This window comes from Akebia trifoliata, chromosome 8, assembly GCF_017979445.1.
Source record: "Akebia trifoliata isolate Shusen 1 chromosome 8, ASM1797944v1, whole genome shotgun sequence".
NCBI classification, from domain to species: Eukaryota; Viridiplantae; Streptophyta; class Magnoliopsida; order Ranunculales; family Lardizabalaceae; genus Akebia; species Akebia trifoliata.
The window spans coordinates 49826920-49844871 of NC_141382.1; the positions used below are offsets into that span (position 1 = coordinate 49826920).

General features: G+C 35.2%; 1 protein-coding gene across 1 annotated transcript; it reads left to right on the plus strand.

Moving 5' to 3' along the window:
* The first annotated feature begins 13920 nt into the window (after positions 1–13920).
* LOC147397520 (exocyst complex component EXO70A1-like) lies at positions 13921–17009 on the plus strand. Its single transcript, XM_086449245.1, has one exon. The coding sequence runs from the start codon at positions 14514–14516 to the stop codon at positions 16518–16520; it is 2007 nt and encodes a 668-aa protein (XP_086305371.1). The 5' UTR covers positions 13921–14513; the 3' UTR covers positions 16521–17009.
* The last annotated feature ends 943 nt before the right edge of the window (positions 17010–17952 follow it).

A 17952-nucleotide genomic window follows, 5' to 3' on the forward strand; every position in this document is an offset into this window, starting at 1 on the left:
TTCCATAGAATGACAATCGTTTCGATTATCGAAGAAAAAAAGAGCTTGTTTAGAAGATAATTATGCAACAATTCGTGGAGGTCAATATGGATTTATGTTGCAAAGAAGGCAACAAGGCAATATATTTCCTTTCCGCTTTTACCCCTCATGTTTTTATTGTTTCTTTGTTTCCTAATGATTTTTCTTTCGAATTAAAAGAAATTGTAAGAAATGATATTTTAGGGCACTCCTACGTTAGATCGTAACCCTTTGGGGCTTTGCCTAGATCCTATTTAATTTTCAAAAAATTAAATTAAAAATGAAAGTGTCTATTTAAATGTTTCATAGATTATTTTACACAATGAATTATCCCTGGACTTTGGAACGGAACAAAGTACAATACGCTGTAGGGCCAAATTGTTACTAAGCTAATCATCTTAATCGACCTTATTCCAATCTCTCCCTTGGTCAAGGAATGGAGGGTTTGTGCTCGTAACCAAGAGTCTCAATGGTATGGTTAACTATATTATTACCACTGATCATTTGTTCCATATAAATGCTAACGGGGAGTCAAGCAATCATTTGCTCATGCATAGTGCTTTAGATTGAATTTGGGTGCTTTTCTAGGTACATTTGTCTTTGCTTCGATGTTCGTATTCACAAACCTTTGTATCTAGGGGAGTAACTTTATGAAAATCGACCCCATTTGATTGTTTGTTGTGGCATATGGAACGAGAGATTATCAAAGAATCGTGATAATCTAACTACCCCACATGACACATTTAATTGACTTTCCTGACATGACAAATTCGGAATGGTAGATCGGTATGCCTCAGGATACAAAACTACATTTTCCCATAAAAATGTGTATCCCAAGGGAATTGTATATCTCGATGCATATAGATCTACGGTTTTTGAACTTGTCACATTAGGAGAGTTGATTGAACTGTGCTATATGGGGTAATCAGATTATCACTACTCATCATCAAAACTTTTGAATGGAATGTACACACGATACAAGAGGTCATAAATAACATTTTAGGATTGATGGTGGACAAGGTTTTTGGTGTTACCACTATATTAGCTAGGTCTGTTGGATTGGGCTCAATATCCAATCTAGCAGAGTGAATTTGGTTAAATTTCAAATTGATTCAATGAATTCAAAATTTTCTCTTTTCAATTTTTATTAATACAAGCAAAGGCAGAATTCATTATCCACGAGATTCATTTTGTGAGATTCTATTGCCACCCCAATTCATATGTAAATCACCAAGGACTTAGCACACATTTGGGGTGGTGTTAGCAAAAGTTGGTGTGGAAATAGAATCTATCTTCATTTTTTACCTGACCATTTTCCTGACAAATCCATATTCACTAGAAAAAAGAAGAGTCGTGCTAAAGTAACATTGAAATACATATAGTTGAGACATTTTTTATGTGGATGTGTGTCAGAATCATAAATGATTTCATCGAGATCTGACACATATCTCGATGAAATCATTTATGGTTCTGACACACATTCACATAAAAAATGTCTCCGACAATGTACATTTCAATGTTACCTCGGCATTATCCAAAAAAGAATTGTCGGCAATCACACAAACCCTGAGGGTATCGAGCCACATATAGAGCACAAGGGAAGATCACTATTTAATACTTCATTGCAATTTTAGTATCCGGCCTTGTTATACTTTTCATCTTTAAAATTGACTTGTGATGAATGTACGCAATTTTTTGTACGCAGCCGACGTGGTAAGGGCATAGAACAATATATATTTTTCTTTAGGATACACAGGAAAAAGATATGTTGTTTGTGCCCTTGCCACATCAATCACATACCAATGACCTACATTCATCATTATTCTTTAAAATTAGAGAGAACTGTTATTGGCACTCCGATTAAAAATAAAGAAAATAAGTGAATGATTGAGAATAAGAAAAAAAAAATTGCAGTGCCAACGAAAGCTCTTGTTTTTTTTAATTAGATTTCTATTTTTATACCATGAGCCTAATCATAATAATCGTAAACAACTACTAAAAATGTTTGAATGAGTGTTATAAGAATTTGTAATGTTGAGATTATAATCTGAGTAAAACCTTTGTAATGCCCAAAGAGTGTATTTTAATCATTAAATGGAGGAGTGAAAAATAATTTAATAAATTGGGGCGTGACAAGTAAAAATTGGGGTGCCAATAACGGCTCTCTAAATTATCCCCACATGTGATTTGGTTCATTTGATGGATAGCCTAGTATTTTCCCTCACAATATTTCGGACTTTTAAGGATAGATGTTTCCCTTAATTTTTAATTTGACTAACTTAGAAAATTTTAAAATAATAGAAAATAATTTTGAGAATTATTTTTCCAAACTCGATTCATACAACTTTTACAACAAAAGAGGATAAAGTGCTTATCTGTCTGTCAGATGTACCCACCACACCAACACTATCTTTTAGGTAGAACTAAAAAGGTAAAGATCTTGAAGAAACGAAGCTGACTCAGATCGAATGGTCCAGATCATTTCAATTGGACCCAAGAGATCTACATGGGCCCATCAACAACATCACCACCACCGAATACAACATATCATGTAGCTAAGAGCCCAATATATCGAGACTTGTAAAAATAAAAAGAAATTATCTGATTTAATTTCCTCTGAAAAAAATAGGAAAAAAAAAAAAAAAGAGAGAGAGAGAGAGAGGCTATGGCTAATTTTGGATCGCCAGTCCAAAATAAAAAACTCCAGCTCAAATAAGCTGTTAAAATCAATTGTATTGCGCTGGAAAAAAAATGATCCAAACAGGTCTAATTTGCTTAATTTCAGATCAGATCAAAAAGACATAAAAGAAAACTCATAATAAATAACATAAAAAGGTCTGAATTACCATAAAACATGAATTAATTCTGTAACAGAAACCAATTTCCAATTCATCTCTTTGTCATAATAAACAAAGATTTACATCTAATCAAACTACATAAGATTCAAAAAAAAAAAAAAAAAAAAGGAATTTGTAGTCGTGGTGGTCGATTATCGATCGACCAAGCAAAAAATGATTATTTTTGCATGAAAGATTGTAATATAAAATAAGAAGATAATAGCAAAATTAACGAGAAATTAATCAGCCTGCTTTGATTTTCTTGGATTGGTTCTGAATCGGAAAGAAGACAGAACTCAGATCGCTTGGAACTTGGAAATACAATTGAGTCCGCATTTCGGATTTCCGCTTCACTGGTCGAGGTTTCCTTGGAGCAGGTGGACACACTAGGGTTTTCTTCAACAACTGATCTTCAGACTTAGGTGTGTGACACTCTCCTTCAAGATCCAATTCCACCGATTCTTCCAGATCGGATAATTCGACACCATTGTTGTTGTAATTCCGCGTAACGGTTTGTATTGTTCGTATAGGTGTAATTGGCCTGAATTCTTCTGCGATTTCTAGACCCATTTTTGTCCTTGAAAGACCAGAATTCGACGAAGAAGAGAGATTTACGCGTGCAGAGAGAGAGAGAAATGGTGATGATAAGAGGCTCTGAAAGAGAGACCATAGAATTAGGAGATATATAAAGACAGATGTGCCGTGTGCGCTGGAGTCTGAATTTGATGCGAACTCCACGTATAAAAAACGATACAAAGTGTGAAGATATCTACACGTCACCACTCAAAGACCTTGATGTGTAATACTTTTTTGGGCCCACTCGACATGTAAGACTTTTTTCTTTGTGGAAATAGTATATTGTGTATAAATGACGTGTAACACTTTGGAAGGCTTAACATCGGTTTTCTTGTGTTGGGAGGTTGCATCGTGTGCAAGTTGGGTTAGGAATGCGGATGATTACGACGAATACCCGATACGATGGGGAAGGGAACACAAAAAGCCAAGAAACGTAAGGCAGCCTTAACGACGCTAGCTGTTCAAAGTGGTCGCGCAAGAGTTGCGGGAGGTGTCCCGCCTCGCTTACGTCTTGTGCGCCCAACATAGCTCATATTAGTCTGGCCTACTTTAATTTTCATTATTTTTTATAAAAATAATATATTGAGTTAGAAAGTTTGAAAAATCAGTGGCTGAGATGGAAAGATAATCCCCAGAGAATATAATCACTAGGAAAGATGTGTTTCTTCTCCCATCCCAGCGGTTTGTTGTTGGACCGTAGAAAATACAATTAAGAATTTTTATCAAGTATTTGTCATTTTGGATTTTAGGACATCAATACCAATCAATTTAGTTTATTTCATATTTTAGATCTTTTATTTTTTACATTAATCTGTCTTACATAAATTTATAAACAATATATCGTCGGACATTTTAATTTTGAGTCATGATAATCTGATGCCCTCTCTAAAATATGCTATACACAAGAAAAAAGATTTATGATTATACTTATCCCAAGGCAAATTATCTATGATTTTCTGATGGCGGTGTAAGGTAATGGGGGGCATTAGAAAATCATTATTCTTTAATTCAAGGATCGGTATAGATTTCTCTAGAATTTTTTTTTTTTAATTATTTTTTATAGATAATATCGTCGATGATTTTTTGCAATTATGATTTTGATGGGTTACCCTCCAAAAGAAGCAAATTTAAATTTTAACTCCTTAAATGCTAATAATTTACAGGTGCCCCTAATTTTACACTAAACCGTTACTAATAAAGAAAAAAAAATGTAGACAAAGAAGGAACAACCTGCTAATATTGAATTACTAAAGTGCCCTTAACGTGATTATTACGATCTAAAACCAGATCTGTCCGCGTGGTGACTCAAAAGCTGCTCAAATCACATGGTTTTGTTGGTGTTTTTTTTTTTGATGTGTACCTATTTTCCGTCTGGAGCTGTAGGGCTAACAATAAATTCCACGTGGCGTTTTAACCATTGGAACGGGTATTTTAAATATGTTAAAATCTAGTGACTAAAAATCACTCTCACGGCACAAATCTTGGAAAGAATGATCACCAATCAGACTGAACATAAATAGATCAGAAACCTTCCAACAAAAAGAAAATTTAATAAATCAGTGGGACCTAAAGATTGGCCACGTGGCCTTGTGTGGTCAAATCAACACCTCCACCTGAAAAATGTTATGGTTTTGTTGCTTCTGGTTAACTTCTGTCCTGTAACATGCCTGCATGTGAGTCACACGACTTTAATTTATTAGAGCTTGCTTGTTACGATTTTAATATTAAGGGGTTGTTTGGATGCAAGGAAATACAAATCACAGATGAGGATACAAATGAACACTGAATTGGGAAAGGTGGATAAATGTATAAAATGGTTGCTTAGTTTTCTTAACAGTTAAAAGTGGAAAGGCAAGGCCGCCATGAATTAGCCGTTGGGGGGTGTACTTTCTGTTTCGGGCTTTTCTATTTACGGAAAGGGAATGGGGTCGGTGCTGACCCACTTAGCTCCAGTTCCAGAAATCCAAATCACCTTCAACTTGACTCAGTATTAAAACTTGTTTGGGTCAATTCAAGGGGCTGACTTGTAAAGTGATTATTCGACTCCAAAACTTGTTTGAATCAAAGTAAAATTGTGTTCGAGTTGGATTCGTCGAATCCTCCAATAAAATGTTAGGCCTTAGAGGATTGAATCGGACTTGATATCTGTTCCATTTCGATATCATAAGTCTAGATCTAGATTAAGGATTCAAGTTTCAATAAATACCACATATATTAAGAATTCAATCCTGTCTCATAATTTGATATAAACAAGGTATTTTATTAATATGTACACCTTTATCCAATCAAATCAAAATGGATTTGAGCTGATCCAAAATATATTGGGTGTAGAATATAACTTATGATAGTAAATAATACCTTATTTTGATTTATTTAAGAAAAAATCGTGTAAGGGTGGTGATTTGTAATTATATGGTAAAATTTGGGTACTATAGTCATTAAAAAGCACTCAACAACCGCCAAGTAAGGTATGATTTCACTTTGCTTCATGCGTAGGAATTGGTATCTGGGGATAAGCTGGCCAACGAGGAGTACGCAGCAAGAAACGAAAATGGGAATGGAGGTTGCCAAATAATTATCAAAAACTTATAAAATTACATAAATACCCCTGAAAAAGATAGAACACCATGGAGTAGCAGTCAGAGGAACGACACTTTGTTCTCTTGGTGTTTAAAAAATGGTGTAAACAAGAAGAGTCAACAGCATTCCCAGATCCAGAAACAAGGAATTTGGAGGACTGGGGAACCTTTTGGAGGCTTTTTTTTTTTTTTCCCCATAGTTTATTAAGTGAACATAGCTAGAATGCTACTAAGGTGCATCATTCTCGGTGGACCCATAATTGAAAATCAACTAAATTTAGACATTTTAGTATATGCTTTTTTAAATTTCCTTTGTCTTCTTTCCGTGGAAATGTCATTTCTAATTATAGGTTCTAAAATCATTTTCAAGAAATATTAGAGTGAAAAAATATTTTTCTCTGAAAATAGATTTCTATAATTGAATTATGAAATTTGTGTGAGATTTTTTCTTCAATCTGACATCTTGAGATTTCCGTGGTAATCAACTCAACTTAAGGTTTCACCTCCATCTTTAATACTAGTGTGATACCTACCAAGGAAATATGATTTGTTAAGGTGAATTCATGCACTATATTTAATAGATGGTTTATTGAACCTAAATAAGTAATTTGTACGTCTTTTACAGGTTCAATGTTTATTCTCACTTTTAAGAAGTTTTATGATAAGTTCTTTTTCGTTATTATCGTGTCAATAATGCTTTCTTTGACTTTATATGACTTTAGCTGTCATATTAACGAAAGGGTAGGGTCAAGATCCAACATATTTTGTAAATTGACGTGAGGTTAGAAGTTTCAAAATGGGTTGACTTTTTACAAGGATGATTACTATGGTAAGGAGATTCTCCTCTAAAAATCGGTCCATTCCAAAATTTCAAACCATAGTTTTACATAACATGTTGGACAAAACATTGGATCTTGATCTTGTCCCATTAATGAATCATGCTTTTAGTTAGATATCAATCATTATTTATTTATGATAGGGGTGTCTGAACTTACGTCCAACTAGGGGGATCCAAAGAGTCAGGGCTAGAGCCAAGGCATATGGGTCCCTCCCCCGAGCACGTGAACACCCTCACATCACACGCACTGGGTAAGTGAGGGTGCGCCCTCACGAGTGGACCCAATGAAATACTACTCATTCTAAGTATCGAACTCACAACCTACGGACTCTTATCGCTCATTGGATCCGAAATCGCCGTTGAGCCACCCCCTCGATATTTGAATTTGACTAAATAGGTCAACTTTCAAATCTCGAGATTCAAGTCATTTACAACCATTTCCCTGTGGTGTGAATTTCGAGTTACTAGTAAGTGTATGTCAGCAACATGTCCCATTCTTTTTACCAATCCAAAATCAAAGTTTAGAATCAAATTCTAACAGTCCAACGCAAACACTCCTTTAACATTCTCTTTTATTGTGAGAACAAAGCATCAAAATAAAAAATAAGGTGCATTAAGGACAATATAGCTGAGATGTCTATTTAGATTTATATAATCTAGAAACATAAGCATAAGTGTAAGAGAAAGGGAGGCTTTGTTTAACTTTAATAGAAGGACGGCTCCCACGTAGCATCCAATGAAAGTGACCATTAAAACTCATTAAATTAATGGGACGAAAACCTTTTAGAAGTGCTTCCAGAGTGGTAGTTTTGGTTGTTTTTGTCTCTGAGTCTGAAACCCATCACATGCCTTCAAAACGTCACCATAATCCAAAAAATAAATAGATTAACAACTAATAGTAAACATTACACCATACATATTATAACATAGTCTTTTCCAAACAGCTAGTGAACGTGCTTGTCACGTTGGATTCTCATCAGTGGGTCCCACGTAGGGGACACATCACAGCCATTGAATCTTTATTATAAAGCCTTATCTTAACATTGATAAGAAGTCAAATTCAATGATAACGCGTTAATGATGAATGGTCAACCCTTCGAACATACTACAACCCTAGGTGGCGAAGAGCATTATCGAGGTGCCCAACCTTTTCGTCAATGTGAATTTTTGGGGAAGATAAATTATTTGGGTTGACTTAAAATAGAAAGCTTCTATTACCACACCTAATTAATTTTTACTAAGAACACCTTAATTCATATGATATCAACTAAGAATTAGTAAACATCTCAGGGTGTTCATATTAAAAGTTGGTGTGGAAATAGCCAGAGAATGTCTCCTAGAAGTGATTCCAAAAAGGTAACAAGCATTGTTGCACGATTGTTGGGTACATTAGAAGTAAATAGACGAATGATAATCTAATACTCTTTTTTCAGATGCCCCTGATAAACTTCCTGAGTTGACAGTTACAAAATCATAAATCTTTTTCTTGTGTATCTGAAAACAAACGATTTACAATTTTGTGATGGGGGCGTCTGAAAAATAATATCAAATTCTCACGACTCAAACAAATATCATAGTTGTCAACCACATATCCCCTCCAAATGCATATCAAAGTTAGGTTGGTGAATTCTCAGGTATATAACTCTCCAATCCTCAAGTCAATACTCCAATGAAATGGAAACTTAGATGTCTGATTATGATTTATAAATACTAATCAGAATTATCCTTGCAAAAGATCTTGAGCAGTGCACTACATTTCTTGAGATGTAATATAACAATCACAAAAGAGATTTAACAATGGCAAATTTGATCATTTAAAAAAAAAAAAAACATCATTTAGAACATGAATTCAAACTAATTGATTTTCAATTAGAAGCATTGGAGAGTTAGAAGAAAAATTAAGGTGCAATCATATACAGAACACAAAAATTTTATGTGGTTCCTTCAAGATTGAGGTAAGTCTACAGATCACATTAATTTCACTATGAAGAGAAAACTTGCAATTACAAATTAAACCCTTTCATCGACTAGAAAAATATATACCTCAAGAAATATAACTAGGGTTTTATAGTTCGACCTTCGAATACTGTGTTAAATGATGAACAATACTTCCTTCTAACCAATAACATCAAGTTTTACAAACCATAACATTTTGTTAAAAGATCCACGGCCACCATCATCATTATCAATACCTTATCCAAAAGATTTAAAGTCGAATGTACGTAAATGTGCCTAAATTTTACAACAATGAAGTTTCCAGTAGGCCTTTAGCACAATGTGTTCAAGTATCAATAGACATCTCTATGCCAATGTATATGGGTAAAAAATAGGAATGCATCCAACCACACATACTCGGGCGGATTTATCGTGGGGGTTGTGGGGCTCATAAAATTTTTTAAATTCAATGGATTAGTGAGTTATTGTGACAGATTTTAGCTGAGGATAAATATTTTTTTTACCATTATTGCCCCTACATATTATTATTTTTTTCACTTTTAATTGCCCCCACTACTATTTTTGTTTCGCCCTTAATTGTCCTCACAAATTTTTTTTTCAACTCTTGGTTGCTCCACATGGGCAAAATCCTAGATCGACCTTGCACATAGTCCACCTTGAGATATGCATCATGGGCAATTAATGGGAAAATTCTTATTTTGGGAAATATGTAGATCAAGATATTATGCTGATTCTGCTGAAGATTTTGACATGTTACATTAATAGGAAAAACATAATAATAATAGGAGGAGAAATTGTTTGAATTATAATAAACATTGAAGTAAGAGTGTGACAAGGCAAGGGAACACAAGGCCATGATCCAAGATCCCAAAAAGATCATCTTATAAGATAAAAAGTGAGGAAAAACATGATTTGATTCCCCATTTCCCTTACAAGCCCTAAGAAGGCTAATCTCTGCTGTATCCTCTTTTGTAAAATATATAATATAAGCGAGTGATCCAAGCAAACCCAACTCAAGTACCGAGGAACATGTTTGCCAATAAATAAAATAATAAATATCTTTAAGTACAATCTCCATGAGGAGTGCATTAAAGTGGCGAATTTGGTGACACACAAAGGACACTTACAGTAATTTTAATATAACTGATCCCAAATAACTAGAGAATGATAGGGAAATGAACCTAGACATGTTTATGCCCTCAAAGGAATGTTTAGGGACTCAAACATCAAGGTAACAGTTTGGGTTCTTATTAGAAGGGTTTTAATTTTTGGATTATAGATATAATATAGTTTTAAGATTTAGGGGTAGGGGTAGGGAGAAGGACGAACCGGGCGTGAACCGGATCGAAGCCCAATTCTCAAATTTTATCGTGATTTGATTGATCCAAGAGATCTCGGAGAATTCAAGATATAAAATTGAACCCCCCATGATTCGATCGCTCTCTAATCTTACTTGGTTGAATCGGTCACGTTGAATAGATTTTGGGTTTTTAATATAATAAAATGATTTTTTAAGAACTTAAATGAGTTATGCCAATATGGACGTTGGATCAATTTGAACCAATTTGGGTGGATTGACTTGACAAATCAAATCATAATCTTTGGACTGATCAGGATTGAGAAACTGTTGATTCAACCACAAAAATTTGTTCTCCAAACCGTATGAATTGAAGGATGTTTAAAGTTTCAAATATCAATGTAAAATTTTAGGGTGGATTCCTTTTTTTTTTTTTGTTGTTGTAAGATTGCAAAAAATTCCTTACATCCATCTAAATTTCAAAGAAGCTCTAAAGGTATAAATTGCACTAACTCATGATAGTTGGGCCCAAGAGTTTGCAGTGAGTCTCCCACAAGGCCACAACTCCAATAGATCCAAGCCATGCACTAGGCCCACGTATTCTATAAGATGGGTTGATTCATAATTGGGCTCACCAACATATCAAACATAAGTTTGTCTAAGAACCACTAGTCTGGTGGAGTTGTTCATACCCCAAAAGTCCTTAAAATCATTATTATTAAAATTAGAAATGTGGGAAAAATTATTAACTAATTTTTTTTTTAATATATAAAAATTAGAAATAGAGAAGAAAAAAATTAAAATTTTGGACTCTTTCATGAATAGGTGAAAAAGGCAGAAGGATTAATTTTTTGTCGTTAAATCCTTCTATTTTCGTCAAATCGAACTGAAGTGGACTTTTGACCGATTATAATGAGAGAAGGCCAAATAGTGTTATTTGATACCAAAATTTGGTCTACCTAAACTACCACCATATTTATATTTAACCTCATTATTATCAAGGTCAAAAAAATACAAAAATACAAAAATAAAATTACATTCCTACGAACCTATAACCTCGTTAATGAGTTTTTAAGATTATAAAAAGACCCTTTTATTATGTTATCTTCAAAATCACTTCTATTAATATTTTAAATTACAAAAAGGCATTTATTATGTTTTAAATATCATTTTTTGTAATACATATGACTTTGTACATGGCACCTACTAATGTGATATAATTAACCGGATTGGAATTCGGTTGATCCAAAACTGATTCAATAAGTTACCGAATTGGATCTTAATCAGAACCTTAATCCTTGCCAGCCTTGGAGGCTTGGATACACCTGATTGGGTTTTGGCTGTGATCTGAATCCGATCCATTAAGGGTTCTAGTCCCAAACTTGATATGGTCGAAGGAAGTGTAAGTTGTTAGTTAACTTTTTAGTAGGTCCGAGCCCAAGGCCTACTCCAATACAAATTCATACTTAAAAGGTCTGGCCCACGACTACGTTCTGTTGGAAATTGGAAGACATCCAAGTTCTAAAGCTGTCAAGGGCCAGGTTTCGGATTCGGATGTTCATGTACCTGAAATGGATTTGGATGGTGTTACCAGCCACCTTAATAATCAAACCAAGCCACCATGTTAGGGTCGAATCATGTTTAGTGCCAGGCTTGAGCTAGGGAGATAGGTTTGTCTAGTTGCTCGATTAGTCCGATAACTTATATTATAGCTTTATTTAGTCGTGATAATCTGGCGCTCTTTTTTTCAAATGCCCCATCGCCAAACTGTAGATCATTTGCATCGGGATACGCAAGAAAAAGATTTATGGTTATGTAACTGCCATGTTTGGGAGTGTTTGAAAAAAAAAAGAGCGTCAGATTATCATTCTACTTTTATTTATAAAAGATTATAACTATATTATATCCCGAGTGGTTGGCTCAATGGTAATTATGCACTAATAAGCGGTTAACGCCTATAGGTCGTGAGTTCAATACTTAGTATGAGCATTAATTCCCCTTGCTCATGGATCGAAAGAATTTATTTGTATTTAAAATATTGACTAAAGGATTTTTGAAGATTAAATAGTAAAAATAATATTCTTGTAATTTTGAAAACTAACCAACATAATTATATAATAGTAGTCAGCTGCAATTTTCTTGATTTTTTTACTAAAATATCCCTGATTATATTAAATCTAAATATAAAAGTGAGGGAATTTATGGTCACTCAAATTTTGGTGTCAACCCACTTCTACTCTACCTTAACTCATTACAATAGTAAATATTTATATACATAAAAGAAATATATATATATATGTTTGAAATTGAAACCAGCTCATAAATAGTGCCACATACTTGTGGGTGAATCAAGCTTGGGGATGTGTGTGTGTATATATATATACATGGACTGCCCCATTGACTATGCTTTCATGCATTGGGACTATAATATTTTAGGAAAATGTTGAAGTGATTGCGTAAGACACTAAGCTGATGTGGATGTGTGCATGGAACCATAGATGCTTTTCCTCGAGATACAAGTCGTAAGCATCTATCATTCTACATGTACCTCCACGTCAGTTCAGTGTCCAAATGATTTATTTCAAAGCCCATTTTTATTTTATTAATCTTTATTTTTTATTATTTTTATGAGCAAACAGGGGCCAAGGGGTTAGTTGATGAACTTTAGCAAGATTTGAAGGATCAACACTCCACACACCCTACCAATTTAGCTAAGTTGGCACTTATCCAAAAAGATTGGTACTGATCATTTTATTAATCTTTATGTTCTAAAATGTTGATTTTATTTCAAACAACCTTTAATGAACAAGCTAAATTTTTGAACTTAAGCAAAATGAATTTATAATTTCTTTTGTTAGCTAAATATTCAACTTAGCGAGGCTATTGTTGAACGACATGGAGAGACAATATTGTTTTCTTCTGTAAATATACAATTTTAAGCTTTGCAAGTCTAAGATATTTTTCAAAGTTGTTGAGAATTGGATAGATACTTGTTAATAATTCTGTTGGCTTCAATCCATTTATTTTAAAACTAATATCAAAATCTACAAGAATTGAAACTACAAACTTATTACAGTTTTGCATGCTTGGTACCTTAACCAATAAAGCCAGCCACCTCTAGTTTGAATTATAATATTTGTGCATAGCAATTGATTAATGCTAGAGTGACCTCAGTGGGGGGACATCTTGACGTGGTGGTGCGCGATTGCTTGTAGATGTATTTTCTCATCGTGTGTCTCTTAATGAGGTCACTCCAACACGATTCATAGCAATGGGGGCAATTGCCCCCACTAAATTTTTTTGGGCATTTTAGATACTCTTGAATTTATATTTAAATTTGAGATTCCCCTACATTTTGAATTACTAACATGGCCTGTTTGACCTTGTTACCCCCCACTCCCTCATCTTCCTCCAAATTAATTATAAGTTTGTCCCCACTAAAAGAAAATCCTAACTCCGCCCCTAAAGGGTGCAATATGTGTGGGATCCGATATTGGTTTAATGGGGTTTAAATTACTTTTATACTTGAAAAGATTGCGAATAATTTCTATATAATTTCATAAATTATTATAGATTTTTTTAGCATCATTTTAACCATTGTTGTCTTAAAGTTGTAATAAATATCTAATATTTGCTAAATCATCATTTCTAGTGTATAAAGGAGGAACATTTTTAACAAGGAGAAAAATCTACGGTTCTCTCAATATTGCCACGTCAGCGCAGTGTCCAAGGAAGTCAGTTCAGCATCATTTTCAGGAGAGAGACTTGGAAAAGCAGTTTCTTTTCAGTTTCAGATTTATTAGTTATTTTTTGGGTTCTTTGTTTTTTTGTTTGTTTGTTTTTGTTTCACAGTTAATAAAACCCTAAAAGAAAAAAAGAAAAAAAAGAGAAAAAGAAAATGAAGCAAAACCTTTTCAGATTTGACATTTCGACACACTGCTTTCTGAACTCTAAGAAGAGGTTCGATTTGAATCACAGAGACGAAGATACATCAAAAACCCTAGAACTCGAAGTGAAGTGAGTTCATCTATCTCTTTATCTCGATCTCACTTTTGTTTTATTTTCTTGAAAGCGTAGTTGCTTAGGTAGTTGTGTTTGGTTTGAATAATTGAATCTGGTTATCTTGATTTCTGCTCGATTTGGTGTTAGTTTGGTTGGAAAAGAGTGTTAATTTAGAATATGGGCATTGGTTTCTCTATCACTCCCGGATAAGAACACTTCATCGATAAATTTGGGAGAAAGAAATGATAAGAAACGAAGGAAAATTTGAAAGCTTGATTTTGTAATCTTGCTTAATTGTTAGAACCTGACAAGCAGTTTGAGTTGTTGTTTCTGGTTCTAGGGTTAGGGTTAAGTTATTTGGATCAGTCTGTTGTGGTCGTGGTGGTTTGGGTTAGGGTTTTGGAATCATAATGGCGGCGAAGAGAATCGAGAATCTTGTGGCGGCTAGGAAGTCATTGAAGATGAGTTTGGAGAAATCGAAAGCTCTTGCTTTTGCTCTAGAGAAAGCTGGGCCAAGATTTGATGAAATTAACCAAAGATTGCCATCTTTAGAAGCTGCAGTCCGTCCAATCCGAGCACAAAAGGAGGCTCTGGTTGCGGTCGGCGGCCACATTGACCGGGCGGTGGGCCCTGCAGCTGCAGTTCTGAAAGTCTTCGATGCTGTCCATGGGCTCGAGAACTCTCTTTTGTCGGATCCACGGTCCGACCTCTCTGGGTACCTTTCGGTACTCAAACGCCTTGAGGAGGCGTTGAGGTTTCTTGCTGATAATTGTGGGTTAGCAATTCAATGGTTGGAGGATATTGTCGAGTATCTCGAGGATAATTCTGTTGCAGATGATCGGTTTATCTCAAATATGAAAAAGTCATTGAACACTCTTCGGGACGATGAGCGTGCCCACCTCGACGGTGGGCTTCTCAATGCTGCTTTAGATAAATTGGAAATTGAATTTCGGCGGCTCTTGACCGAAAACAGTGTTCCTCTCGCCATGTCATCCTTGGATGGATCGCAAGACTGCATTGCTCCGTCTCCATTACCCGTACATGTAATTTATAAGCTACAAGCCATTATTGAGAGATTAACTGCTAATGACCGACTCGAGAAATGCATCTCTATCTATGTCGAGGTCCGTAGCTTGAATGTTAAGGCAAGCTTACAAGCTCTCAATCTTGATTACCTCGAGATCTCAATCTCCGAATTTAATAATGTGCAGAGCATAGAGGGTTACATAGCTCAGTGGGGTAAGCATTTGGAGTTTGCCGTGAAGCACTTGTTCGAGGCCGAGTACAAACTCTGCAACGATGTGTTTGAGAAGATTGGACTTGATATTTGGATGGACTGCTTCGCGAAGATAGCAGCCCAAGCTGGTATTCTCGATTTTCTCCAATTCGGGAAGATGGTTTCGGAGAGTAAAAAGGACCCCATTAAACTCTTAAAGCTTTTGGAAATCTTCGATTCTTTGAATAAACTGAGGTTGGATTTTAACCGTCTGTTTGGAGGGAAACCGTGCATTGAAATCCAAAACCTGACGAGGGATCTCATCAAGAGGGTTATCGATGGGGCTTGTGAGATTTTCTGGGAACTTTTAGTTCAAGTGGAATTGCAGAGGAACACTCCCCCTCCTTCGGATGGAAGTGTTCCGAGGCTTGTGAGCTTTATAACAGATTACTGTAATAGGTTGCTTGGAGACAATTATAGGCCAATCCTTACTCAGGTTCTGGTCATTCATCGTAATTGGAAAAAAGAGAAATTCCAAGAGAGGCTCCTTAACGATGCGGTCTTGAATATAATAAAGGCAATTGAGCTGAACTTGGAGACATGGTCGAAGGCCTATGAGGATACCACCCTGGCCAACCTCTTTATGATGAACCATCACTGGCATTTTTATAAGCATTTAAAGGGAACAAAGCTAGGTGAGCTGTTGGGAGATGTTTGGCTGCGAGAACATGAACAGTACAAGGAGTATTACGCTGCGGTCTATTTGAGAGAGAGTTGGGGAAAACTTCCGGCTCTTTTGAGCAGGGAAGGTCTGATTACGTTCTCAGGCGGGAGAGCTACGGCTCGTGATCTTGTCAAGAAGAGACTGAAGTCGTTCAATGAAACTTTTGATGACATGTATAAGAAGCAATCGAATTGGGTTGTGTCGGAAAGAGATTTAAGGGAGACGATGTGCCAGTTAGCAGTGCAGGCTATTGTTCCAGTTTACAGAAGCTATATGCAGAACTATGGCCCTTTGGTCGAGCAAGACGCCAGTGCTAGCAAGTATGCGAAGTACACGGCGCAGAGCTTGGAGAAGATGCTTTGCTCTCTGTTTCAGCCGAAGCCTGTGAAGTATGGGAGTTTCAAAGCTGGCCACTCTAATGGGACAATTAACAAGGTGGTGACCAATCAATTACATTCTACTCCAACTGTTGTGTGATTATGTAATGCGGTATGACTCTTATTCGACAATCCTGATGGGAAGAATAAATTTAAATTCCGTGCCTTTCAGCATAAATCCAAGTTAAGACTATTGGGTTTTCTTTGGTTCACTTGTTATGTGTATATTGATGCTCTTAGTGGCCCTATATGCTCTTTTGTCTGTTGGGCCTACGATGATGAATGATTGTCTGCATAAACGCAAGAGAAGTGGCCAAAAGGGTTTAGTATCATCATGGAGGCAAATATGAATGTAAGAGTTCTTTGGATAAAGCTCTCAGCATCAAAATTTATTTGTTTTGGGACCTTTTTCGACTGATTTCTTGTTCCCTTCTAATTGTCCTTAACTTTCTTCATTCATTTAAAGTAGGTAGCAATGAATCTTTGTAATGCACTCTGAATTTTGTGTACAATTCTTTGGTAATGCCGTCATTTGTCTTGGAATCTTTTGAAGTTCTGAGATTGTTATGGGAGTTGAGAAGCTGATATACATGAATGTTCTGCTGCTATTGGAAGGCTTTTAATTGTTATTAAACTGTACATTTTGCAGGAAAAGTGATCCATTAGCAGAATAATTTATATTTGTGATAAAGAGTGATGCCTTTCTACAATTAATATTTCGTGATAATTATCAGAACAAATTTTTTTTTATATATATATAGGAATTTACTGGATCAGCATGCTTTAAAAAGATTTCTCAGATCAGAAAATTGATCGTATTGGAAATAATTTTTTTTCCAAACCAGCAAAATTTTCTCCTTATACCAGTCTTGTCTTGTTATCTGATGAAAAATGATCTTAAATGCCCTGATCTTGAACCTGAAATTGAAAACCCTTGGTTTTTCTTCCCCAAACCAGTCATCCACAAGCTCTACAATCTGTATAGTAATTTTATTTATTTATTATCTATTAAACCTCATTTTCAATCCCACCTTAATTACTTGTAGAAATTCCTTGATTTGTTCCAATATCCAGCATTTCATTATTAAAATTCACTCATCTTTACTCCTATCAATGAAAATGTACTGTTGTAATTGATAATAAATGATTACAAGAATTTACCTCAATTTCCATTTTCTATGCTATTGGATCTGTCAGTTCCCCCGTCGCTCAGTGTTATTTTTTTCCTCAATGGGAAAATCAGTTCAATTCTCACCATTTCCCCTTTCGATTTGATGAATTGTATTAGATCTGTCAGTACTTTCTCAACTCTTCAATGAATGAGGCATGTCCTGGTTCCCCATACAAGAATAGCTGCTTACTTCTTTATTGGTCTTTGAAAACATAATCGACAGGAAATCCAATCTTTTAATAGTCCTTTATGAAGGTTATTATTGGGAATTTGGTATGAAGAACTCAAGCAAGCCCATAATGGATTATAATGAGAATAAGTGCTTGTATGAAGAAGGCCCAAAGCTACCATTGACATTGTG